This window comes from Lepisosteus oculatus, chromosome 23 (genome assembly GCF_040954835.1).
Source record: "Lepisosteus oculatus isolate fLepOcu1 chromosome 23, fLepOcu1.hap2, whole genome shotgun sequence".
Classification (NCBI taxonomy): domain Eukaryota; kingdom Metazoa; phylum Chordata; class Actinopteri; order Semionotiformes; family Lepisosteidae; genus Lepisosteus; species Lepisosteus oculatus.
Window position 1 is genome coordinate 15,336,381 of NC_090718.1, and position 24,627 is coordinate 15,361,007.

At 54.0% G+C, this 24,627-nt stretch overlaps 3 protein-coding genes across 10 annotated transcripts in view; all 3 read right to left on the bottom strand.

Moving 5' to 3' along the window:
* The window catches only part of dixdc1b (DIX domain containing 1b), a 39,272-nt gene extending 25,879 nt beyond the window's left edge, over positions 1-13,393 (bottom strand). Inside the window, exons 1-6 of one of the 7 annotated variants that reach the window (XM_069182960.1) lie at positions 13,193-13,393; positions 12,591-12,661; positions 4,557-4,686; positions 4,336-4,461; positions 3,514-3,766; positions 352-471 (exon numbers count right to left, since the gene is read on the bottom strand). In XM_069182960.1, the coding sequence (XP_069039061.1) occupies positions 352-471; positions 3,514-3,766; positions 4,336-4,461; positions 4,557-4,686; positions 12,591-12,620 (659 nt within the window). In that variant the 5' untranslated portion in view covers positions 12,621-12,661; positions 13,193-13,393. Of the gene's footprint in view, positions 1-351; positions 472-3,513; positions 3,767-4,335; positions 4,462-4,556; positions 4,687-5,238; positions 5,320-8,786; positions 9,056-12,590; positions 12,662-13,192 lie in introns of those variants that run through there. The other 6 variants (XM_069182957.1, XM_069182956.1, XM_069182958.1 and 3 more) reach the window with 6 other exon arrangements.
* A 1,343-nt stretch (positions 13,394-14,736) lies between these two features.
* LOC107075602 (uncharacterized) lies at positions 14,737-19,094 on the bottom strand. Its single transcript, XM_015337337.2, has 4 exons — positions 18,934-19,094; positions 18,101-18,141; positions 17,551-17,576; positions 14,737-16,696 (listed from the first exon to the last, which is right to left on the bottom strand). The coding sequence occupies exons 1-4, from the start codon at positions 18,963-18,965 to the stop codon at positions 16,322-16,324; spliced, it is 474 nt and encodes a 157-aa protein (XP_015192823.1). The 5' UTR covers positions 18,966-19,094; the 3' UTR covers positions 14,737-16,321.
* Positions 19,095-21,064: 1,970 nt separating this feature from the next.
* Positions 21,065-24,243, bottom strand: hspb2 (heat shock protein, alpha-crystallin-related, b2). 2 transcript variants are annotated; one of them, XM_069182971.1, is made up of 3 exons: positions 24,050-24,243; positions 23,579-23,729; positions 21,065-21,549 (listed from the first exon to the last, which is right to left on the bottom strand). In XM_069182971.1, the coding sequence occupies exons 2-3, from the start codon at positions 23,670-23,672 to the stop codon at positions 21,116-21,118; spliced, it is 528 nt and encodes a 175-aa protein (XP_069039072.1). In that variant the 5' UTR covers positions 23,673-23,729; positions 24,050-24,243; the 3' UTR covers positions 21,065-21,115. The 2 variants fall into 2 exon arrangements, with proteins under 2 accessions (XP_069039072.1, XP_006642259.1); XM_006642196.3 differs by lacking the exon at positions 24,050-24,243 and having other exon boundaries at positions 23,579-23,781.
* Positions 24,244-24,627: the final 384 nt, after the last annotated feature.

Below are 24,627 nucleotides of genomic sequence, written 5' to 3' on the forward strand. Positions count from 1 at the left end.
GCCGGGGCTCCAGACAGTCAGGGAGGGAAAGGCACTGCTGGGCCAAGGGACCCCCAGATTGTCACGGTGAAGGTGGGGGTACACTACCAGCCCAGGCCGGAGGTGGGGGTACCCTACCAGCCCAGGCCGGAGGACCGCCAGATTGTCACGGTGAAGGTGGGGGTACCCTACCAGCCCAGGCCGGAGGACCGCCAGATTGTCATGGTGAAGGTGGGGGTACCCTACCAGCCCAGGCCGGAGGACCCAGGATCACTAAATTATTTTGGAATCGCCCACAGTGTGCTTTTCACATCTGACCCGGGCCGGCCCGTCAGGCCCAGGGCGGCGCGACAGAGCGGAGGGAGCTCTCACCCGGACGGCAGGGCCTCGCTGTCCCCCGCCGGCGCCTCCCTCTGGCCCTCGTACTGCTGCACCAGTGCCCGCACGCTCCACGACGGGTTCTCGATCTCCTCGTCCACGCTGGAGCTCCGCCTGCGGGCACAGGGACACGCCGAGGTCAGACCGGCGCCCGGCGGAGTTTTGCACTCAGAGCGTTCAGTATCTGAGCACTGTGAAGCACTGAACTGTGTGTCGCAGATGGTTTAACAGCGGTTTCTTTTTCCCATGTCACAAGTCCAGAATCCCAGAATCCTTCAGCTCTCGCCAGGCAGGGATGGTGCCCTGCTGCAGTACAGGCCAGTGGCCACTGGAGGGCAGTCCAGTCCTTCCAGGCAGAGCTGGATCCTTCCCAGACAAGGTCCTGTTCTCAGTAGAGAACTCACTGCACAGAAAATCTCATTGGGCGATTTAATTAAAGGCTGCAAAGCCTAGATTCATTTATAAAGAATAATTAAGACAGGTTAGAGTGACTGACTAATTACAGGGCTTGAAATTCATTTTGGAAAACGAGGTGGGAATTCCCCCTTTACATGAAGCTCATGGGGGGGTTCAGCATCTTGGAGGGGAATAATAGTAGACTAATGAGTGTATTGAAATAATTCATACACAACACGAGCTTCATAAGCTCATTGTAAATACTGTCCTACCTTGTTGTCAATCTGTCTTTCACTGCCAGCCTCCTCTCCACTGAAGGTACAAGAACATAACAGGTTGAACTATAGCGTTAACCGATTCCCGTTCGTCCGCCCATAACGAATACGAGATGTGGAACGACACCAAATCATTCAGAAGGGCTGTCTACAGGCTGGGAAAACTCAGTCTGACAGAGAATACGTGTGGATTGATTTAGGCTAGTTCTACTTGGCAGACAGTTTGCCGATAAATGCGATAAATTATTAATGCTGGATTTGCAGGAATAACTAAAATTGTGCGGCATACCCACAATCCCATGCCGCAATTCAAGCCCTGGAATTACGTGTTATGTGTCCATGGTTTAGGCAAGTGAAAACGTCCTCCTCAATGTTTCAGGGAGTTAATTAGGGCAGTCAGACAGTCCCATTCCAAAGCAGTATAAGCCTATTCCAGGTCCCAGACCACAGACTGTAGTCAATAAGCCGACACCAGGTATAGAATATGTCCTGCTCCTTCCATATTTAGCTGCATTGTGACATTTCCCATGGTGGGCTGTAAGTTCAAAGTTAACAGATAAACTTCCTTTTCCTTTGCTGCCGCACAGCTGAGCTTGCAGAAGAGCCAGACCTGAGAGGCTCGCCCCCCGGCCAGCCCTGTGGCAGCTGGGATCCAGAAGGACTCGGGCGTGTGGTGCCCCTGTGCCTGGTGTCGCCCACACTGCCGAGCGGGGAAAGGAACGCTGTGGACGTCTCCCATGAGCCTGGTGGCCGGTTGCCGATGAGTCGTTAAAGCAAAGGCCAAGGTGAGACTCGTTGCTGGCCAGGGAGTTACTCCTCGCTGTGTTCTGGATTAAGATCTGGCGGAGACCCTCCTGTCACCTGGCCCCCAGCTGCTAACCAGCAAAGAAGCCCGACGGGCTGGGGAGCCTCCTCTTGCTTGTGTTATGAACCTTTGAAAATATTTTTGATTTACTAGAACCATGGTGCTCAAACTGTGGTACGCGGAGCGCCCCCCAGTGGTACGCCAGACGACCCTGGAAATTTGTGGTGTGCACTGAAAAATTGGGATGGGTTTTCATATTTTCTATATGAAAACCCATTTTGCTACCAACAAAAACAACAGGAGAGCACATACAGTATTTCAGCTTCTGAATGAGTGTATCGAAGAGAATGTCATCGACTGGATAAAAAGCATCTGAGTTTGTACAGACGGTGCTAGAGTGATGACAAGCCGACACAGCGGTGTAGTTGCACGAATTAGAGAGGGTGCTCCAGACATGAACTGCAGCATCCACCGTGAGGCCTTGGCAGTCAAGAAAATGCCTGACGATTTAAAACCTGTTAGACTCTGAATGAATTCACATCTGCTTTGCTGGACTCAACAGGCTCACCCCTCTCACTGAAATGGTGCTTTTTTATTGTTTATTTTTAATTGTTGTTGTTCCTGTTGTCATTCTGTAGGCTTTGAGAAGCCACCTTTAAAGGCGCTATATAAAATCAAGTTTATTATTATTATTATTATTATTATTATTATTATTATTATATTTATTATATGTGTGTGTGTGCGAGTGTGTGTTGGTCATGGAGATTTTCTGGGGTTCCTATGAGAAGATGACTTGTAGGTGGTTCTTGGATGCTTTGGTTTGATCAGGGGTGGCACTTGGTCCAAAAAGTTTGAGAACCACTGTACTAGAATATTCATCATTTGTAAATTACATTGCTTTATGTAAATAATTAGTGTTATCTTGAATTTTCTTGACCAGAATTTACTAGAATGATTATTTAAATGGTTAAAAAGGAGCAAGCGACAAAAAAGGTCAAGACCTCCGGGGGGGAGTTTGAATTCACCAGAGAGAGAAACGGACAGAGTTTGAGCAGAGAGGGATTCAGCCTGTTTTGAAAGTAATTTTATACTAACGAACAGGATTTCTATAATATATATTTGGATTTAGTGTTTATCGAGGGATATTGAAGTTTGCCTCTTGTGTATCTGTTTTGGTGGACACCAACTGAAAGGGAAATCCTAGCAACAACAATTTACAGATCAGTGACGACAGCGCATTGACAGATAGGGACTCTTAGATAAGTGAACTTTTGTGTTTTTTCTTTACTCATTCTAAGTTGTATTTATAACTGTAATTGTAATTACTGTTTTGTTTTGTTATAGTAAATAAATTAGTAAATATAATTCATAATAATAATTGCTTATACTTATATAGCCCTTTTCTGGACACTCCCCTCAAAGCGCTTTACAGGTAATGGGGAATCCCACTACCACCACCAGTGTGCCGCCTCCACCTGGATTATTAAATAGAATATTAAAAAAATCGCTGACTGCTTGTATTTTTCTGTGTCCTAACACCTGCAGCCCTTCCTGCGTGCTCCAGTTGCTTGACAGGCAGTTAGTCGCCCCGGGCAGCTGCAGGGACAAGCACGCTGGAGCCGGAGCAGCAGGGCCGCTGCAGTCACACGGCGTGAGGCTGGGAATCAGGGGAGGTCTCACCTCTGCCGATCCTGCCGGAACTGGAACACGCCCCGTCCCGAGTGGGACGCGTCGTGCCGAGCAGCCGCCAGCGCCGCCACGGCGTTCTGGGCCATCGCCGTGGCGGAGTGCGGCCTGTGGTTGAGCGAGGGGCCTGGCTGGCCCGGTCCCGCGCCGGCCGCTGCCCTCTGGTTCGCGGAGGCGGAGGGCTTGAAGTGGGCGGCCAGAGCCAGGATGAGCCGCATGACAGACTTGAGGTTTCCTTCCACTATGTCTGTGAGGAGGAGCAGACGGGAGAGTCAGCACAGCTGTTACAGCACAGAGCACAGCTGTTACAGCACAGAGCACAGCGTCAGACCAGCACAGAGCACAGCGTCAGACCAGCACAGCTGTTACAGCACAGAGCACAGCTGTTACAGCACAGAGCACAGCGTCAGACCAGCACAGAGCACAGCGTCAGACCAGCACAGCTGTTACAGCACAGAGCACAGCTGTTACAGCACAGAGCACAGCGTCAGACCAGCACAGAGCACAGTGTCAGACCAGCACAGCTGTTACAGCACAGAGCACAGCTGTTACAGCACAGAGCACAGTGTCAGACCAGCACAGCTGTTACAGCACAGAGCACAGCTGTTACAGCACAGAGCACAGCGTCAGACCAGCACAGCTTGAGGTGTTTCAGCACAGAGTGAGGTGCAAAGTTCCCACAAAAGTCAGTGTTGTCCAAGCCCCGCAGCTACAGCCTGAATCCAGCCCAGATACCGCACTGATCCTGCAGTCCCTGCACGGGCAGCTGTCTCTCGGGGCAGCGATGCTGCGACCCCAGCAGGACGGCGCTCTCACCGCGGGCGGAGGTCTGGTGCATGCGGATGCGCTTGGAGGCGACAAACTGCAGGACCTTCTCCACGTTCTCCCGCATCTCCTGGGGGTCGGCTGGGCTGTAGTGGACGCCCTCCAGGAGCTCGCCCGCTGGGGGAGGGAAGCGCACGACACTGGAGCATGAGGCAGAGCCAGGAAGACTCGGAGCGCGCGGCGCGGCGCGGCGGCGCGTGACGGGGACTCACCCACGATCTCGACGAGGTGGGCCAGGACGACCCCGTCCCGCAGGTCCCGCCTCAGGTCCTGGACAGGCTGCAGCCCCGGCCTCCTCCTCAGCTGGGAGTTCACCCAGGACACGTACGCCTGCAGCTGTTGCTGAACCACAGAGAAACACAGCGTCCTGTTTACAGGCGCCCGCGCTGCAGCACAGGCAGGGACGCTGGATGTCCTCACATGGGATGGACGCACACATTTACAAGTAGAAAGATTGAAAGCCCACGATACAACAAGTGTGGGGGGCGCCACTCTAGACGGCGCAGTGCTCTGAGGCCCACAGGTGCAGCACTGTGGCAGACTGAGTTTGCACAGCGAATTTGAACTCCATCCATCAGGGCGCCTGTCCTGACTACCCAGATTTAAGCATAAAAGAACTAAATTAATCTGATTTTAACCTGATGTATTTGGACAACTGACTGTAATCCTTAATTTTTTTATTATGCTTATGTCTTATGTACAGTGGTGCTAGAAAGTTTGTGAACCCTTTAGGACTTTCTGACTATTTTTATGTCTTGGATGAAGATCTGATCACATTTTAGGTGACATTTATGCAGAAATTCAGAAAATCCTAAAGGGTTCACAAACTTTCTAGCACCACTGTATCTATCTCACACACCGATTAACGTTGTCTTTCTAAACTGGATGACTTACAGCTGCTACCTTGTTTTTCTCATCTTCTGCGCTCTTTCTAGTTGTCGTCTGCTCATGTGTCCTGCACCTGAAGGGCACGAGCTGCAGGGGGGGCAAACGGGCGAGGGGGCGATCAGAGAGGAACGATGATGCCCCCGCTCCCCCAGTCCAGCGGGAGACGAGGAGATGGCCTTTCCGGCCCGGTGCGCTCCGCCTGTCCTCCTGCCTGCTGTGCTGTCAGCCGTGAAAGAGGCTTTAGCCATCAGCGCTCAGCCCTCTCTCCTTCTGACAGCGCAAATCCCTCTCTACCCAGACCGCCGCGCTGGCGCCAGGGCGGCACAGGAGCGCTCCCGGCCCCGGGACGGCGGGGACGCGGACTCGGGCGCGTGTCCGGTGGCGCTCACACGCACCGCGGCCCGACCAGGGCAGAGGCGAGGGGCTGGTCCTCAGCTCCGCACCCACGCGCAGTCTGCTCCAGGCGGGAGAGTGGGGACACTGCACCCCTCCGGCACGCCGCTGAGCCCTCGCACGGGCGCGAGTCCGCCCGCCTCCCGGGTCCGGCCCTGTGAGCGGGGGTCCCTGTTCTCGGCAGAGCGCCGCTGAGGCGGGACCCCTGCCAGCTGGCCAGGCGGGGGACCCCTTGACGGGGGCACGGCAGGCCCACTCAGTACTGTTACTGTTACTCATTTTCTTTTCCACCTTCTGGCATCTGTTTTACCACCATGACTGAAAGGGCCAATTCCGATTGAGCTTCCATCCTCAGAGCCGGGATGCCGCTGGTTCCTGGTGGGTGACGCAGCAGGCTGGAGCCCCTCACCCGCTCCAGGGACACAGGGAGCCAGGCGGGATGGAAGAGCTGCTCCTGTTGCTGCCATATAACCCTGCAGCTGGCCGCCCACTGGAGCCCAGCAGTGTGAGCCTGGCCAGTACCTGGAGGGGAGACTCCTGGGAGAGCTGAGGCTGCTGCTGGAAGAGGTGTCAGTGGGGCAGTAGGGGTCGCTCACCCTGCGGTCTGTGTGGGTCCTAATGCCCCAGTATAGTGATGGGGACACTGTACTGTAAACAGGCGCCGTCCTTTAGATGAGACATAAAACTGAGGTCCTGACTCTCTGAGGTCATTAACAATCCCGGGGTGTTTCTCGAGAAGAGTAGGGGTGTTACCCCAGTGTCCTGGTCAAATCTCCTCCTGGCCTTTACCCATCATGGCCTCCTAATAACCCCCGTCTCTGAACTGGCCTCATCACTCTGCTCTCCTCCCCACTGAGAGCTGGTGTGGGGGGAGAGGACTGGAGCATCATCCAGGTGGGGCTGGATTGATCAGTCCCAGTCCTGTCCTGAGCGGACTCGGATCGAGGCTGGCCCCGGGATCACAGAGTGACGCACAACCCCCTGTTGCTCCTGCTCCTCGGACAGCAGCAGTTGAGCCCGTGCCAGGCGTGCACCAGGACTCTGGGACAAAACCAGCGCCGGGCGGCGAATGTTTCCACGCTGCCTGCTCTGAGCGCACGCAGGCGTGCCGCTGAAAAGCCCGCTTGTGAGGGCTTGTGAGGGCTTGTGAGGGCTTGTGAGGCCTTCAGCGGGGCATCACAAACACCTGGAACGGGTCAAACGGCTGCTCAGCGGGAGTCGTCAGTCCCTGCGCGAACGGAGGCCGGGGTCGCTAAGCACTGAGCACGCCGACGAGGCCTACAGCTGGGAGCTGATGTAAGACGATCTGTAATCCCGTATTCAGGGCACACAAACGTTCCAGATGTTACTGCCCAGAAACCGTGGATTTATCCTGCCGGGCAGAAACCCTTCACTTCCCAGGCCAGATCACACACAGGAGACGGACAGGGGCCAGCTGCAGGCAGGAGCCCGAGCCCCCCTCTCTTAGCGATCGAAGATCCGGGTCCTCGGACAGCCGATCTCACCCCAAGGCCTGGCAGATTCGCGCCACACGGGGACCAGGGGAGCCTCCAGGGCGGCGCTCTTGCAGAAAAGCGTGACTTCTGGTCTCGCAGCTGGGCACGGGTTGATCCACTCTCCGCGTCCTGAGCGCTGGCTTCCAGCCCCTCCCTCCGCCGGCGTCCGACGTCTCCCTCTCGCCCGGAACGGTGCAGCTGCCAGACATCCCCTCAGCGGGCCCCTGGGGGCGTTATTTCACCTGAAGCTGTCTTGGGCTTCCCGTCACTCAGACACGCCGAACACCGCCACGCTTCCCAGCCTGACTCCAGCTGAACCCTGGGAGGGCCAACTCCACCCCCCGACGCCAAGGGAGACGGCCGAGCTGGGGATGGGGGGACCCCGATAGGGGGGGTAATAATAATTATAATAATTCATAATTGCTTACACTTATATAGCACTTTTCTGGAGACTCCACTCAAAGCTCTTTACAGGTCATGGGGATCCCCTCCACCCCCACCAGTGTGCGGCCCCACCTTGGTGATGCTCCAGTCCGCTCCCCACACACCAGCTCTCAGTGGGGAGGAGAGCAGAGTGATGAGGCCAGTTCAGAGATGGGGATTATTAGGAGGCCATGATGGGTAAAGACCAGGAGGAGATTTGACCAGGACACTGGGGTAACACCCCTACTCTTCTCGAGAAACACCCCGGGATTGTTAATGACCTCAGAGGGTCAGGACTCTGTTTTACGTCTCATCCGAAAGGACGGTGCCTTTTTACAGTGTAGTGTCCCCGTCACTATATTGGGGCATTAGGACCCACATGGTCCACAGGGTGAGCGACCCCTGCTGACCCACTAACACCTCTTCCAGCAGCAGCCTCAGCTTTCCCAGGAGTCTCCCCTCCAGGTACTGGCCAGGCTCTCACTGCTGAGCTCCAGGGGGGCTGCCAGCTGGGAGCTGTGGGGTGATAGGGCTGCTGGCTGCCAAAGGTCACCAAATTGGAGATAGCCGCCCCGGACTCGGAAGTGACTGAGTTGGGGATGGGAGACTCCAAGAACGGAGATGGCCAAGTTGAGGATGGGGAACCCCGCGAGTTGACTCCTCCCAGTTACCTGTGCCCCCCGGGTTAGAGTTAGGGGGAACGCTGTGCAGACTGACTCCCCTCCACAGGCCTCAGAGACTGGGGCGCAGGGGGCCAGTGTACAGAAGAGGCGCTGGGGTGCCCCTGCCGGCCCACTGAGAGGTGAGACCGGGCCAGACGGCTCGCAGGACACCCAGGTGTGCTTCTGCCCTCACAGACCCGTGTGACCGCGGGATGACAGGCGCAGACGAAGCCCCGGCTCTGCCCACCGGCAGCAGCGAGACAGCACCCTGCGCGCACATCCGCACTCCCTCGGTTTAAAAAGCGTCTGCTCACGCAGTTGCGTCACCTTCAAAGCCGGTTACCAGAGTAAGTGTGGGGGTACAAAACCACACAAAGGGGGGGGGTCCCGGTCCGTCCTGACCCTACCCCTCCTGCACGGACCCCCCCACAAAACCCACGCCCGTGACAGACCCCTCCTGCAGGCGCAGCCGGGAAACACGCGATGTGTTTTTAACGGATTTTATAGTAACGTGATCGCACCGGCGCCACTACTTCATGAACTGAGCCAGGCGGATGGTTCCGGCCAGGGAAAACGGTACCTCATTGAAACCTTCCTGAAGCACATCCAGCAGATTCCCGCGGGACAGCGACGCGATCATCCCGGCGCGGTGCCCCGGGCTGCTTTCGGGAAAACGTGCGGACCCCGGGAGAGTTTGCGACGGCTGCGCCGGACACAAAGGAGAGGCTCCAAACAGCCCGTCCCCTCTCTTACTGCCCCATCTGTGCGGCGGCGCAGCCCCGCTACGCGAAACAGGATACGGGGCTGGCGCGGGGGCGCGCACCGAGCGTGCCCGGCTGCTGCTGCTGCTGCTGCTGCTGCTGCGAGGCCGAGCCCGCGTCGTCATGGCGACGCCCCGGCCGGCCGGCGCGGGCGCGCGCGCGCGCTCTCGCTCGCTCGCTGGGTCTGATTGCTGTGCGGTTTCTGAGCTGAAGGGCCACTGAAGTCATTAGGCAGGAGGGTGAAGGGTGGGTTTAAAAGCAGCCCAGGCTAATTTGAGAGGGAGCCATCTTCTGCATTCGCGGTTTGTTAACAGTTTCAAGATTGTTTAGACAGAATTTACCAAACACGTATCATTAAAAAAAAAAACCCCGGCTGGTACCCAACATAATCGGATAGTAGTTCAGGCTGGCTGATGTTTTTGTATGACAGAGGCTGAAAATGAGAAGTCAGGCTCAGATAAGAAAGCAGCCCTAAAGCCCCCGAGCAGACTCTCCTGGGCTGTGCCAGGCTGCCCTCTTGTGCTGCAGAACAAGCTCACGGTTTGTCCTGAGCCCTGTCCCGGGCCGGGCCCTGTCCCACGGGCTTCTTACGGGCCTGGGGAAACGTCAGGGGGACGGAAAAGGAGCGCCGACACAGCCTGCTGACACGAGGCCTCGCTCGTGGTCTTGTGCAGCACAGATATGGCTCCCCCGCTCGCTTCCTCCTCGGGGTGCTCCTGAGGAAACGGCCCGCCCCAGGGCAGCGAGCGCGAATCCAGAGCTGAGCTGCTGTGAGCGGAGGGTCAGGAATCCTCTGCAGGACATCTGGAGACCGGCGAGCTCTGAGCTCCAGGGCTGAGTGCCGAGCCAGGCCGGGGTGTGGGATTACAGCTCCCAGGGACCCCGTCAGGCTGGCGAGTGAAGGACACGCTGTGCCCACGCTGGGCACCACTGCTCAGGCTCGAACCCATGCCGTCCGGGCCACAGGCCTCATCTGAAACCCCCCTCCCCGCTTCTTCAGCTCCCAGAACTGCCCCCCTCCCACCCTGAGACCCTGCGCGACCGTGGTGACCTCGAGCCCCAGTCCAGGCAGGAAAGCACGGGTTCGAGCCGACTTTAAAGGCTGCGCTTTGCGGGAAGCTCAGTGCCTCCAGTCCCCAGCCAGCGTGACTCCAATGGAAAAATCCAGCTGCCGACGGAAAATTTAAAAAGGAAAAACACACAGAAACTGTGACTGCTGTACGCCACACAGAGCACTGTCATCAGCAGAGCTCGGGGCAAACACTGCACACACTCGCACACACAAGTGCACACACACTGGCACGCACAAGTATACACACACGCACACACAAGTGCACACACATTCGCACACACAAGTGCACACACAAACACACACTCGCGCATACACACGCACACAAGGGCACACACACACAAAAGTGCACACACACTCACACGCACACAAGTGCACACACACAAGTGCACATAACTGCTCTAACTTACTCAAACGCACACATACTCGCACACACATAATCGCGCACACACAAGTGCACACACACTCACACATACACAGACGTGCACAGGTGCACACACCCTCATGCACATGCTCTTGCACGCACACAAACACACTCACGCACACACATACTCACACATACACGCGCGCCTGCAGAAATGTGCAAACACTCACACATGCACACGCACCGAGACACGCGCGCTCAGCCATGTGTACACACACGTACAAACACCCACACACGCACGCAAAGATGCACACAGACACACAATCAAAAGCATGTACTGTACACATGCATACACACACTCTCACACACGCATGAGCTGCTCAGAATAAAACCACATCCTTCCTCCTTTCACCTAAATTCCTCCCCCCGCGCAGGTCTGACAGCATCACTGCTCCACTGGAGACAGCCTGTCACCCACAGCTCCACTGGAGACAGCCTGTCACCCACTGCTCCACTGCTGACAGCCTGTCACCCACAGATCTCCTCGCCAGGCCACGCCTGTGTTCTCTCCTGAGCTTCACGACAGAACCCAACTCGCTCTGACACCGAGGGCGGAGCCAAAAAGCATCGCCGTCCATTATGGGGCAGCCACCCCCCCAGTGAGCAACACACCCTGATGAGACCTGCTGACAGTGACTGCTGCTGTACAATCACAGAGGCAGGACAGCAGTGAGTCAATTCAACCACCAACTGATCTTCCACTCGGAACGCATGTCTTCGTTTTTTAGTTTTGTGTTTTGACGCCACCTGGCGGTCAAATGCGATACCACCGCTGATTTGTTTATTGCTGTGTCAGATATGTAGACCTTTGTCAGCGAGACTTCCAGTCAACATTAAGACAACCACCAGCTCTGAACGTCCCAACGAGAAAGCAGTGAGGCTCCAGAAACTGTAACTCATCTAGATTTCACTGTGTCTAGATCATTTCTTCTGTTCTCATCCCGAAAAATGCGAATGGGCTTTTTACAAATGGAGAAGGACAGGGCGTCTCCTGAGAGCTCCTGGGCTAATCCTGGCTCAGGAGCGGCTCTCCTGAGACACAGGCGATTAGGGGACAGGTGGCTTTCACCACGGGGAGGCCTCAAGAATCAGAATGAATAAATAATCAATTAAAAATAAAGGACTCAATGACCCTGATGCACTACCATCGGTTTGAAAAATAACACATTAGATCAATTTATCATTCAAGAGGCACAAAATCTTTTGCCTCTCAAAGACCTACAGCCAAAGTAAAAAAATCCCCATTAACCAGATCTGTGCTTTGCTCCACACAATATCCACACAGCTATCCCTCTGGGGGGGAAAAAATGCATTACCTAAACGAGCTAGGTCTGTTGAGAATAAACTCTCCTACACAGCGCCAACCCCACCAGCAGACCTCACCCCTGAGGCCTGGCCTCTCTGCTGCTTGTCTGTACACAGAGGGGGCTGCAAGTGTGGAACAAGCTGCCCCATCATGAGGATACTTTGGCTTCATCCAAGAAACAGGCCAGATCATTTCATGTTCTTGAAAGGAACAGCAGTGAGGTGATTAAATAAAGAAGTCGCAAAGTCCCCAGCTCCTACACTGGCAGGCTGAAGGAACTGAAGCTGTTTTAGTCTGGAAGAGAGGAGGCTATGACAGCCCCTGATACAACCGTATTCAAATACCTCGAACGTCAAGCCAGCGGACCAGAGGGCCCAGGAGGAAACTACAGGGAAGTGCATTTTAAACCGCAGACAGGGGGAGCTTCTTTACACAAAGAGCTGGCGGGAGTGTGGAACAAGCTGCCCAATCCGAGCTGTTGAACTCAATACCCTGGCTTCTTTCAAGAAATGGCTGGACGAGATCTGATCGATTAGCTGGTAACTACCAGCTAGTGGGTTTGACAGACAGAATGGCCGCCTCTCATATGATTCACAACACTACAGACAGGCCGGCTGTTGGTGTCCAATAATTACAATAACAACTGTCCACTGCATTGATAAGCGTCTACCCCAGCTCCAACACTAAACCAAAGAAAAAATGCGACATGAGACCTTCACTCCTGAAGTAAACAAAGACATCTGCAATCCCCCCAAAAAAACACACTTTCCGTGTCTGTCCCACACTGGCCGCGGCCGCGGGGCCCGTCCCCACGGGGTACTCACCGAGCCCTCTGCGGGCGCGTTCGTGGTCATGGCTGGCCCCGTGCCCGGCTCGCGTTTCTGAGCGCCGGCCTCTGCAAGAAACAGCGCTTTCTGAGCGTCCTCTCTCTTCACCGCGTCCGGGTCCTGAGCTGGCGCTCAGGTGTCCAAATCCCGGATTAGTTACTAATCTCCCTAAACTGGGATACTGTCACGTCTGGTCTCGGTTTAATAGGAGGAGCTGCGCTGTCGGTTTGATAGTCCGCATTGCCGACGTGCAGGAGAGTACCCTGCTCTACACTCGCCTTTTTGGAAACTTATACTCACATTTATCACGACTGCTAGACCAGATTTATTTGTGGATATACATGCGAGCGCACCCTGGCACACGAATCGGCGGCTTTTCTGCGTGTAACGCCGCTTCTGGGTTCAGTCCGGAAGAAAGCGGTAGTGGGTTTAATAGCGATGACTGAAATACTCGAGAGGTACAGCTACACCCGCGGCCACACGGCGGCAACTTGAACACAGGCGAGCGCCAGACCCGTAGGGAGAGAGGTTGTGCGCAGTCAGCTCCGCACAAACCCCGCAGGGATTGCGGAGTTTATAACACCGCACGATTTACTCACACATGCGGACAGGCACGCTTTCTTTCACCAGCCCTTTGGATTCTTCTTTTTAGAGCCTCGGTGGCTGTTCAAAACGTATCTTCGTTTGTTTTGTTTTTTTTCTTTTCAAAAAGGGGAAATTGTTATCCCGGCGCTGTCCTGTGGTGCAATTTTCAGCAACGGGCGGCAGGTTTCTATGGTGACCAAGCCTGCAACACCAGGCGGCCGTGAGGAACTTGTGCAATTAAGCAGACACAGGCCGGCGAAAGAGCTCAGACATCACCTCTGCATCGCTCTCTCCCCTGACGAAACGACGACACCGCCTTTGAAGGGCCACTGGGTCTGATGGACATAATAAGGGCGGGGGTGCGCTGTGCAATGTGCCCTCGGTTTACAGATACTTTTTCCAGACCCAGGCCAGAGAAAAGTAGTTTCCCACCTGCGAAAAACCGAAGCAAGGGTCGATTCCTCGCCGGAAAGTGGGGCGAAAATAAGCCAAGAAGGAAAAGGAACGCTTGGACGGTTGAACCTCCTTCATGTGTGTGAGGAAGGAGCAGAGAGCGGTATGTTTGCACTGGAGACGTTGTGTTAATTGCCTCTGCCTCGGCAACACCGTCCCCCGTCAGTCATGCCAATCCCAGCTCTTCGAATCCGAGTTTGTAAGCGGCGATACGGAGCGCGGGGGAACAAAAGACAGAGGAGGTGAGAAAGTGTCCTCGGGAAAGACCCGGCAAAGGGGTGTGAAAAGCTGAAATCTGCGCAGGACTGAGAGGTGTAAGAACTCATCGAGGCCCGGTGGCGGCTGTGATTGAAGTAGAAGGATAACCCGGGCTTCTTTCTGGAGTAAAAGGGAGCAGATTTACTTATCCCCCTGCTGTCCGCACAGACGCAGCTCTCTCCCCGAGCCTATAAAAACAAGACCGCAGGAGTTCTTCAAGCCCTTGGACTTTACAAATCTCATCACGTACAGTACGCTACACATTGCGCACTAAATATATGAAGCCAGTTTTCTTATCCTCAAGTTCCCCGGTCTGTCGAGTCTTTCCTGCAACCAGTTCCTCACACTCCTATAGCTCTTTTCTGGACCCTCCACTCAGAGCTCTTTACAGGTCATGGGGATCCCCTCCACCCCCACCAGTGTGTACCCCCACCTGGATGATGCTCCAGTCCTCTCCCCACACACCAGCTCTCAGTGGGGAGGAGAGCAGAGTGATGAGGCCAGTTCAGAGATGGGGATTATTAGGAAGTTAAGATGGGTAAAGACCAGGGATGGGTGCCTTTTTACAGTATAGTGTCCCCGTCACTATACTGGGGCATGAGGACCCACACAGACCACAGGGTGAGCGCCCCCTGCTGGCCCCACTGACACCTCTTCCAGCAGCAGCCTCAGCTCTCCCAGGAGTCTCCCATCCAGGTACTGGTCAGGCTCACACTGCTGAGCTCCAGTGGGGCTGCCAGCTGGGAGCTGCAGGGTGATATAGGTGCTGGCAAGATATATCAACATATTAATGTCCAAAGTAGCAGAGCAGACACTTTTAGGAGAAGAAAAATGTAACTCAAGGCTGTTGACATTTTATAGCATTTTATAGTATTTTATAGCAAAGAAACACATACAAATCATTTAAAAAATAATTAAAAATTAAAGCACAGTGACATTCTTCTATTGTAATCATTCTGTTGGGTCTTTCGGCGGTGCAAAAAGACCACTGTACTCAAACACTGCCCTTCCTTTTATTAACAATTACACAAAATCCCCTGATCTATTTACACAATTTCAAACAGAAACAATTGTAGAAGTTAAACTTTTTAACTTGAAACAGACTGACGGATATTTCTGATAAAAGACCTTGAAGCTGGTGTCTCCTCCAGTCTGGACTGGGCTCTAAATTTCTTGTCTTCCATCCCAGTGGAGCGATTTTAATGCTGTAAAGGCAACCTAGATGAGTCCTTGTTCATTTTCCAAGCACACTCAGGCACGAAACTGTCTTTATGTTATTTTGGAATGAGCCTCACAGATACTGGGTAGTCCATGAAGCAGCACACAAGCAACACAAGCTGCCTCTCCAGAAAGACACAACCACCAACCAAAGACTGTTTTTAACCTTGATTTGATTAGTGACAGGAAGGGAACTGACTGAACTCAACCGGCACTTTTTAGAACTTTGACTTCATGGCTGGTCGACGTGTTCCAACCCCCCACAACTCTTTGTGTAAACGACGGCCTTCTGTTCTCCGAATTACAATATGCAGCAGTATTCTATTAGGCCTTCAATGTCATGACAGCTGACTTCTTGTTTAGTTTTAAATCTGTGTTGCAGTAATAAGAATGCGATCATGTTAAATAGGTGGGATCACCACTACGTACTGTACAAACTTCCAGCTTTATTAAGTGGACCCAAATTTCCGGCTCACTCGGGCCTCAGCACGCCAGATGAAGCATGGGAGCCCTTTAGCTCTTGTTTCTGGCACCAGTCTCCTGCCAGTCCGGTTCTGCCCCACTGCCCCAGTCCCGCATGGACCCCCCCCGCCCCAACAGGAGGCAGTATCCTGACTCCAAGAGTCAGCATACGGCCAGCTGTTGTGTGTCCCAGAGGGGTGCGTCTCCACGTCAGCCCCCTGCCTGCGTCACGCCTGCCACCCTCTCCGTCAGGCAGGTGTCCTCAAAGCACCGCGACCCGTCTGCCGGGCCTCAGAGCGCGGCACGCGACACACTCCACTGCGCTGTACCAAGAGCGTGAGGACAGAGGGCAGAGACGCAGTCTGCCAGCAGCGAAACGGAGATCGGCTGTCCGCTCCTGCTCGCGAGGCTGGACAAGATCCTCACCCAGCCACCCGCAATCGGACGAGCACGACGGGCCCGGTGGCCTCCCTCCGTGTCCGTGTGCTTCAGCTCACCTGCAAGGGCTGCCTGGCTCGGACCCACTCGGCGCCTCCCAAGGGCCCCTGGACTCCCCGCCCCAGCTGCAGGCCGATCGGAGGAGGACCCTGCGGGCACGAGCGCCTCTGCCCGGATCAGGGCTGCGCTCCCCTCCACCACCACCGGGGGGAGCTGGAGCAGGCGACAATCACGGCGCGGCGCAGCGGGAGCCCGGAGAGGCCTGGCCTGGCGCGCACAGCCGGGGGAAAGTGGGAGCTGGGACGGCCTGGGCGCTACACCAGCGTGCCCTTCCGCGGCTGGGGCCTGGGGGCGGGTCTCTTCACCGTGCCGGAGGGGATGCGGATTTCCGCGGGCTTGGCGGCAGTCCTGGCTCTGGCGCTGGCGGCCCGCGGGGGGCCGGACGCCTTGCGGGGGGGGCCGTGGGGCGGGGGCGGGGGCGGCTGGAAGTCTATGGTGGCGTACTCCGTGCTGCTGCTCTGCCGGAGCGCCGGCGCGCTGCTCCCCCTGCTGGAGGAGGGGGGCCCCTGCAGCACCTGGATCTCGGCGTAGTGCAGCTCCTCCTGCCTCTGCCCCCCGGCCTTGCGGCGCTTGTTCACCACGGAGTAGATCGGCATCTCAGCCACCGCGTCGTACATGTGGGCTTCTTCCTGCTCGGGACAGAGGGGGGAGTCGTGCTGCGTTACAGAAGGGGCAAGTAGCCCCCAGCTCAACTCTCCACTACACACCAGAACACAGATATGGAGACTGAGGGGGTCTTGAAACACTGATAAGCAAGCAGGAAACTAAAGACAAGCAAGAACAAGTTACTGGCAGTGAGAGGAGGGCACAGGCCCACACGAACACACAGCAGAAAATCTAGGGAAAAATCACCACAATTTAAAGTCCAATCAATAATTCCATTTTTCTTGCCACTCCATTTTCAGAGAAAGCAATAAAACCTCCCAAATTTTAGGGATTATTTTTAAGAACTTGTAAGTAACCTGAAGGAGAACTGGATTCGTTCTGAGAACACGGTGTTGAGTCCTTACAAAGACTTCTAATGCCAACAGCGCCACACAGTGGCCGACTCCGTAAATGCAGAGGTACAGCTTCAGCGTGCAATGCTGAGGCTCCTAATCTACTGACAGGACAGAAAGGACAGAAAATACCCCAGGAGCAGAGAAACAGAGAGTAATAGAGTAAATCACCAGTAATAGAGTAGTGTATCACTTCTACCACATGGATACTTTTATCCCCATAATTTGCACCCATTTATAAAGCTGGGTATTTTTCTGGAGCAATTTAGGTGGAGTACAGTTAAAGGTACAACCGCAGTGTCTCAGGGATTCGAACCCAAACCCTTCCTGTTATGAGTCAATGACCCTGAACACAGCTCCACACTGCCGCACACGAAAGCGTTGCATTACACAAAGAAGACAAAGAAAAGGCTGTGGAAATGAAGAACCACCAGGGCGTGCAGTTCAGGAAGCCAATGGCAGATGAGGGACACTTGTTACCAAACCTGTTGTGAGAGGTCAGCCTTTCCATCTGTAAGGGAAACGGAAAATACACAAATATGACATGATTTGCACCTGTGGATAATGGCACAGATGCAGCCTGGCTTGTTGGATAAAAAGCTCATCTTCATCGTGCTCTGTCCTTGAGCACCAGTGACATCAGAGGCCACTCTACCCATCAGCACCAGTGATGTCATCAAACTCTCTGCCCTTCAGTGTCTATGTGCCACAAAGACATACCACTGGTTTAAAGCTGCTTCTACCTGGAGGAACACATGAGTGTTTGTCAAAGCTGTGCTGCTGTGTCTCCTACTCTCCAGGACAGGCCTTGCACCTGACACACCTGCAGCAGGGTGCTGCTCTGTGGGCTTCTTCACCCCCTTGCTAGGTAACTCCTCCAGGGCCCGCTGCTTCAGTCAGACCTGGGAGTGCTGAGCCTCTGGCCAGCCTTGGGCAGCGATTTCTGCAGCTCCGTCCCCAGTTAGGCACATCTTTCTTCCTGAATACTGCAAGATGACTGTGCCACACAATTTCCTTAAAACAAAAAAAACTCACCTTTCTTTTGATCTTTTTTATTTGGAGACTTCAGCCCCCGCCTAAAATGCAACAGAAACATATCATTGAATCAATCGGTAGTCCAGAGTTATCCAAAACAGATTGACGACGGACGATGAAATTGTTCAGCATTCACATCCGGCTGCAGGCTGTCTGGATCACCGACATGTTACAGGGACGGTAAGAGAGCTCTTCTGGTACCTGTTCTGATCGGCCCGGCCGACAGGTGGGGAGGTCCAGCCAAGAGCAGAATATCACAGCGTCGCTGGGAAGAATGAGATTCACTGCGAGAAAGGGCTTCTTCTGCGGGCCCGTGTAACAACACCCAGCTCCCACCACCGAAACGCACACGCGAAGGGAGCTGCTTAACTCCGTCGACTCTGTTTAACTGGGCTACTGGCCTGTAGTCACACACAGCTAGTTCACCCCCAGAGCGCCGTCGAGCATCGCCGACTTCAGGTCAGCGCTAGGAGTTACGACCACTCCCGCACCACGGAGCTTCTCGGTACTCACGAAGAAACTCAAAACGTTCGTCGCGTTTTGTTTTACAACTACGCTTCTAATTCTCAGCCCGACGTTTTTTGTTGTTGTTGTTATTTTTACTTTACCATGTGTTTAATGTAAGTAAAAAAGATGTATCCAGGAAACCAACACGGCTCTCGGAAACAACAGCTGTGTCAACAAGCAGCGCTGAGAGAAACACGGCGGAACAGCCCCGGTTTGTTGGTTGAAAAGGGCGACGCAGGTTTCTCACACAACACCTAGCAGGTGCCAAAACTCTCCTCCAAAAAAAAAACAGTCGGGAAAAAAGAGAGTTAAAACGTGAAACTTACTTATCCACTCCTTTGGTAATACGGTTTCCCATAACAATTCATGCTTTTTAAGGTCTGACTCAAAAGAGGTCGGAGTTATTCCGTTTCCTTGTTCCCAGTTCTTGAAAGTCACGACACATTCCCGCACAGGTGCAGCGCTCTGGCATGCTAACAGCGCCCCCCTGCGGTCAAGATAAGCACAGCACTAAAGCCGTGAAGTCTTTTTAAATACCACACCGAAATCACCCCCTGGCGACATGACATTAGTGTTTATCGAAACAGAAGGCTGTTGTTTAATGATACCCTGAAAAAAAAAAGCAAAATAAGAACCGACCACAGTGGCGTTTTTTAAATCTTCAGTTGGGTGGGAAGTTATTTTGGGAACTTGTGAATAAAAACAGCTACTTTCCCAGTTAGGTCTTGTTTTTTCTCACGAAAAGTTTTTTTTTTCTCTCTTAGGCTAATGAGTGACTTATGAACAGCCCGTTTTTCCTCAGGGTCAGAGAAGACCTCTCTCTCTCTCTCCCAGCCTGCTCAGCTGTAGGGTATGTGCACAAGGCCAAAACACTGTTATGACACGGTCAGACTACAGTAAATGTCTTGGCTGGATTCTTCCTGGTCTTTCTATATAAATCAGCTACCCCAGCACCTAAAGGTCAAATCAAAAAGGTCGAATCAGCTTCTCTTCTTTTCCTGTCTTCGCCAGGCTGAGTTGCCTGCTTAGGGATAGTCTGCAGAGTGCACAGAATTTGGTCCAAGGAGCGCAGTTTCCACACAGCAACAATACACAGTGGTCTGAGACTTCTCCTTCCTTCTCTGTTGGCTGTTGTTCTCCTCCTCGGATGTGTTTCCACTTTGGGTGCGTTTATGTCACTGCTGGAGATATGAAAGACTAAGAGCCTTTTCCACACACTCATAAGGCACTGTCTTTTTCACACTGTGCCTTTCTCATAGTGAACTCCCTATGGGGAAGCCACCATCTTGGCTCAGACCATGGTATAGCCTTGAGCCAAGATGGTAGCTGAATATGGCGTAATGGCAGGGGGGTGTTGAATCAGACACACCTGGGCATTGGTAGGTATGAAGTTGTTGAAAATTCTAGTAAAAACTTGGATAATCGCCTAAATCTGCTTCCACTCATAGTCTTCTGTGTTTAAAGATTTAAAAAATGTTAATTTTTGGCCTGCCATTGTAAAACATTCCCTTCAGCCTACAAATGTATGTGATTGATTCCAGAGCAGGAGTGTTCTTTTTTGTAATGCTGTGACCACAGTTTACACAGTACTCTGAATGAGCCCCTGCTAGTGTGGCTCAGAGGAGCACTACATTTCTGCAGGTGCACATGAGGCCAGATCAGTGGACAGTGAGTCTGGTCTGATCAGTGGGCAGTGAGTCTGGTCTGATCAGTGGGCAGTGAGTCTGGTCTGATCAGTGGGCAGTGAGTCTGGTCTGATCAGTGGGCAGTGAGTCTGGTCTGATCAGTGGATAGTGATTCAGACCAGGAGATGAGAGGCTTTTTTCAGCAGCTGCCCAGTCATTATTTCCACTTCACAGCTGAGTTTATTTTTTGATGGAGGGAAATACATGTCTTTAACTGGTGAAGGGTACTATAAAGATTACCCTATTAACTAGTCAAACACATTCATGCATAACAAGTGGTTCTTCCTATTGACAAATAAGAGTTTCCTGTTGTCATTTTGTAAGAATAATAGATTTATTAATGTAATGCAATAATACAACATCCGCTGCCAACTTCTCAGGCATGCTTTCCTATCCAGGACACAACACAGCCCTGAGGGCTATTACACACCCACACTGGAGTCTGCTCATCAGGAAATAAAACACACGCCTCCTTTCAAAGAACATGATGCACAGCTTGAGTGATTAGACATCCTAGAAATATCAGCAGGCTTGCCAACACCCCAGGCCTCCAGCAGGACTGCAGGTTCTCCAGCCCTGCCCCAGCCACACCCAGCCTCGCATAGCCCTGCCCCAACCACACCTACCCCGCCCTACCACACCCCAACCCGGCCCCAGCCACACCCAGCCTCGCCTAGCCCCTCCCCAACCACACTCAACCCCGCCCCAGGCACACCCAGCCTCACCTAGCCCCTCCCCAGCCCCGCCCAGCCCCGCCCAGCCCCTCCCCAGCCCCTCCCCAGCCCCGCCCAGCCCCGCCCAGCCCTGCCAGTGTGGGAGGGGTTCACGTGCTCTTCCCCGCCTCCTTGTGCTGCTTCTCCCCGCCCTCCACTCGGACTTGGAGCTCGCGGACGGTGGGCTTGACATCCGCAGCCTTCCGGGGCGCCTCGGCGCACAGGACGCCGTCGTGGGAGAGGGTGACCTGCACCAGGAGCGGGTCGACGCCCAGCGGCAGGATGTAGGTGCGGCTGAACTGGCGGCTGACGAAGCCGTGCTGGTCCAGCCGCTGGGCGTGTTGACCGCTCACCTCCAGCAGGTTGTCCACGGTGCGGACCGCGATCTCGTCCGGCGTGAACTGGCACACGTCCAGCAGCACGCGGAACCAGTCGTCGCCGCTGTCCACCTGCGAGAAGCCCCGCTCCAGCTGCTTGTTGAGCCGCGGGCGGATGTAGTAGCCGTGGTACAGGGTGGGGGCCAGGACGTCCTGAGGCGACAGGCCTGGGGGCGAGAGAGAGCAGCTTCGGCAGGCCAGGCTCAACCTGGGAGCTGGGAGCTGGGAGCTGCAGGGTGACATAGCTGCTGCCATGTTGCACACTGTTTGTTGGCAATAAACAAGAAAAAATCATTCTCGTAATAAAGGATTTACAATTGAGTATGGTGTATGTGCAATTATTTGTGTAATAACAGAGTCAGGACGCTGGCAATGCGCCTCTGTAAGGCTGTGTACAATGTCTCTTCGCTTGTAGCAGATCCTTTTTCTAAACGTTCACAGACGACACTGGTCAGGGACATGTCTCTTTTACCAGAGTAAACCACCTGCCAAGCACAAAGGCTCTGATGCTATTTTGCAGGCCTGCTTCAGAGCCATTACAAAGGAAAGTCATGGTGTGCACTTAATGTATTGATTTTAATATGTTATTTTAATACAGTCAATACATTTCTCACAAATTCCATTCCCTTTGGCACGACGAGACTTCCTCGTCCCCCGCAGAGGACGGGTTCGGAACCTGAGACCCACACTGGGGCAGATGCAAGCCCCTGTCTTTGGGGGGATGGGTCGGTCGCGGGGAGCAGGTGAGGCCCCTGTCAAGCCAGGGTTTCAATCCGGCTGACCCTGGGGTGACCAGCGCGATCCCTCAGCTTCTACTCCTCCTCTGGAGTCTGGATTCGCCGGCGAGAAACAGGCTGAACAAAGGCAGCCCTGCGTGTCTTTTGATAGGGGTGTCAATGTGCTGCCAGGCTGGCTGCTCTGTTCCCAAGACCTCCAGGGTTGTAGGAGGGCAGTTTATTTTCGGGCTGGGCCGGGGAATTCCCCTCCGCCGCCAGACGTCTGTTTTTATTTCCCTCTCAGCCTTTTACTCCTTCATGCTCCGCTGCCACAGAGCAGGAGGCCAAAACAAAGGGAAACTCTCTCCAAGAGTCTAAAGGAAGTTAGGCGAGAGACAAGCCGAAGTTCACAGCTTCTACCACCAGGGGGTGCTCTGCACACATGCCTCTTCGGCCTCTTGAGGAACGAGGCTGGTGCGGCTCATGGGAGGGCGATGTCCGTGACAGCTCTGCCTGGGCCCCCGACAGCAGGAGAGGTCAGGGGCAGGTCGATCTGTCACTTCCCTCTCACGTCAGCACCTCGCCAGCTCCAAGGGGCAATCCGACTGAGACTCGGAGCCCGTGAGCCTGCCTGCCTGCATCCTTACCTCATCACATGCAACTTTCAAGTAATGTCCAGTTATCTATCATGCCCACATACAGGCCTTCAATACCCTGGTACAGTTTTAAGAGCTTTTTAAGCTTTTGGCAAGAATCTAATCCAATTTAATAGCCTCATACAAGCTACAGTCATTTAGTAAAATGTTTAAGATAAGATCACTTTTTTCACCCTATACAGTTTTTTGTATTAGGAATTTGTCTTTTCGCATACTCCAGCTTGCTCTCCATGAGACACACAGACAGGGAGAGAAGCTTGGGGTCGGAGCACAGCCATTTATACAGCACCCCTAGAGCAGTTGGGGTTAAGGGCCTCGCTCGGGGGCCCAACGGAGTAGGATTCCTCCACTGGTCACAGGATTCGAACCAGCAACCTTCCAGCCACAGGCACAGCTCCTCAGCCACAGAGCCACCGCACTGCCCTGCTTCCGCACTTTGTGGACTTGAACCCAGACCATCAGCGACTGCAGATTTGAACCCAGAGCCCAGTGACCACAGACCAGCGCGCTAGATCAGATCATTTGTGTTCCTTCTTCTTGTGGGTCGGTTCTTGGTGAATTTGTTTTTGCTCAGAATGGATGGAGATTTAAGTTTTGTGCAGGAACAGAAAAGGTTGTGAAGCCCCTCTGTGTGCCCAGCTGTTGTGAAGCCCCTCTGTGTGCCCAGCTGTTTAATAGCCCCTCTGTGTTCCTTCTTTCACTCTGAAGAAAAGCGTCCAGTTCCACCAGGACAGGGCGCTGTTGACTTGTGCAGTTCCATGGTTCCACCGCACACACGCCGACCCGACGCACGATCACGAGCCCAGCACAGCGGGAGGCCTTACCTTCCCCGAAGTTCTGGTCGTAGATGCGGCAGGGAGACGCCATCTCGTACTCCACACTCATGGGGTACGCGTGAGGAACGGTGCGCTCCGACATCCCAGCGAGCTGCGAGGGCACGGCGGCTCAGTTCCTCGCGGAAACGACTGGCAGGGTCTGCAGAGAGAGTCGGGGAGAGAGAGAGTGACTGTGTGCCTGTGTTTGCATGGGGCTGATAAAGAGGCCAGAAATAGCCCGGTCACAGACACTCCAAAGGAGACATCATAACTACAAATAAATCCAGAGACAAATACGCCACTGGGATCTCTGATGGATCAGTTTAAAATGGCCCACAGGGACAGGCCAGTCCTGCCTGGACAGACCGGCTGGCAGGGCTCTTGTCTGCGATTCCGAGACGGGATATTACATCTCACCAAGAGCAGCCTGGGACGATTTATTTGAAGGATTAGAAATGCGTGGAATAATTTTGCACTTACTGCAGTACGTCACGACTGGGAGAAGCACTGCAGGCCACAGTGGGACCTGGCTTTGTGTGGAGCTGTGGGAACTGTGATGATGTTACCAGCCTGGTACTGTCAGCACTCTGCTGAATACGGCCCTTCGAACGACAAGGTTGCGAGTGGAATGAAAAGCTGAACCCTCCCGGTAGAGAAAGTGTAAGGAAATACATCTCCCCCCATTCCTGGACCTAAGAATAAGCCCACAGCTCTCAGAGGATATTATATATCACCTAGCTGACCCTGCGGGGTCCGCGGGTGGAGCCCCACACTGCCGCGGACGTCCGAGAGGACGCCGAACTCCAGCCTGTCTCCAGCCGACACCGCCTGTCTCTGCCCTGTTTACAAGACGGCTATTGAGCTCTGCCCCAGGCCTTGCCAAGTCTGGCATCGCCCTGGGGCAGGGGGGAAGTCGAGCGGCTGATTAACAGGCTGCTCTTCTGATGTTTCTCTGGGTGAGGGCGGGGGGGCGACGCCTTTTGTGCACAGCGGAGCAAAGTCACGACAGCAGCAGTTTGCCTCTGCGTGATTCATTTACATGAAAAGTTCAAAGTGAA

Bases quoted from the DNA above. Each gene is read 5' to 3' on its own strand.
- LOC107075602 (XM_015337337.2), bottom strand. From the start codon at position 18,965: ATGGGAAACCGTATTACCAAAGGAGTGGATAA. The intron at 18,142-18,933 runs GTAAGTTTCACG...GTTGCATTTTAG, and splicing joins ATTACCAAAGGAGTGGATAA to GCGGGGGCTGAAGTCTCCAA. The intron at 16,697-17,550 runs GTTTGGTAACAA...TGTCCCGAGCAG, and splicing joins AGGCTGACCTCTCACAACAG to GAAGAAGCCCACATGTACGA.
- hspb2 (XM_069182971.1), bottom strand. From the start codon at position 23,672: ATGTCGGAGCGCACCGTTCCTCACGCGTACCCCATGAGTGTGGAGTAC. The intron at 21,550-23,578 runs GTAAGGCCTCCC...TCTCGCCCCCAG, and splicing joins CGACCAGAACTTCGGGGAAG to GCCTGTCGCCTCAGGACGTC.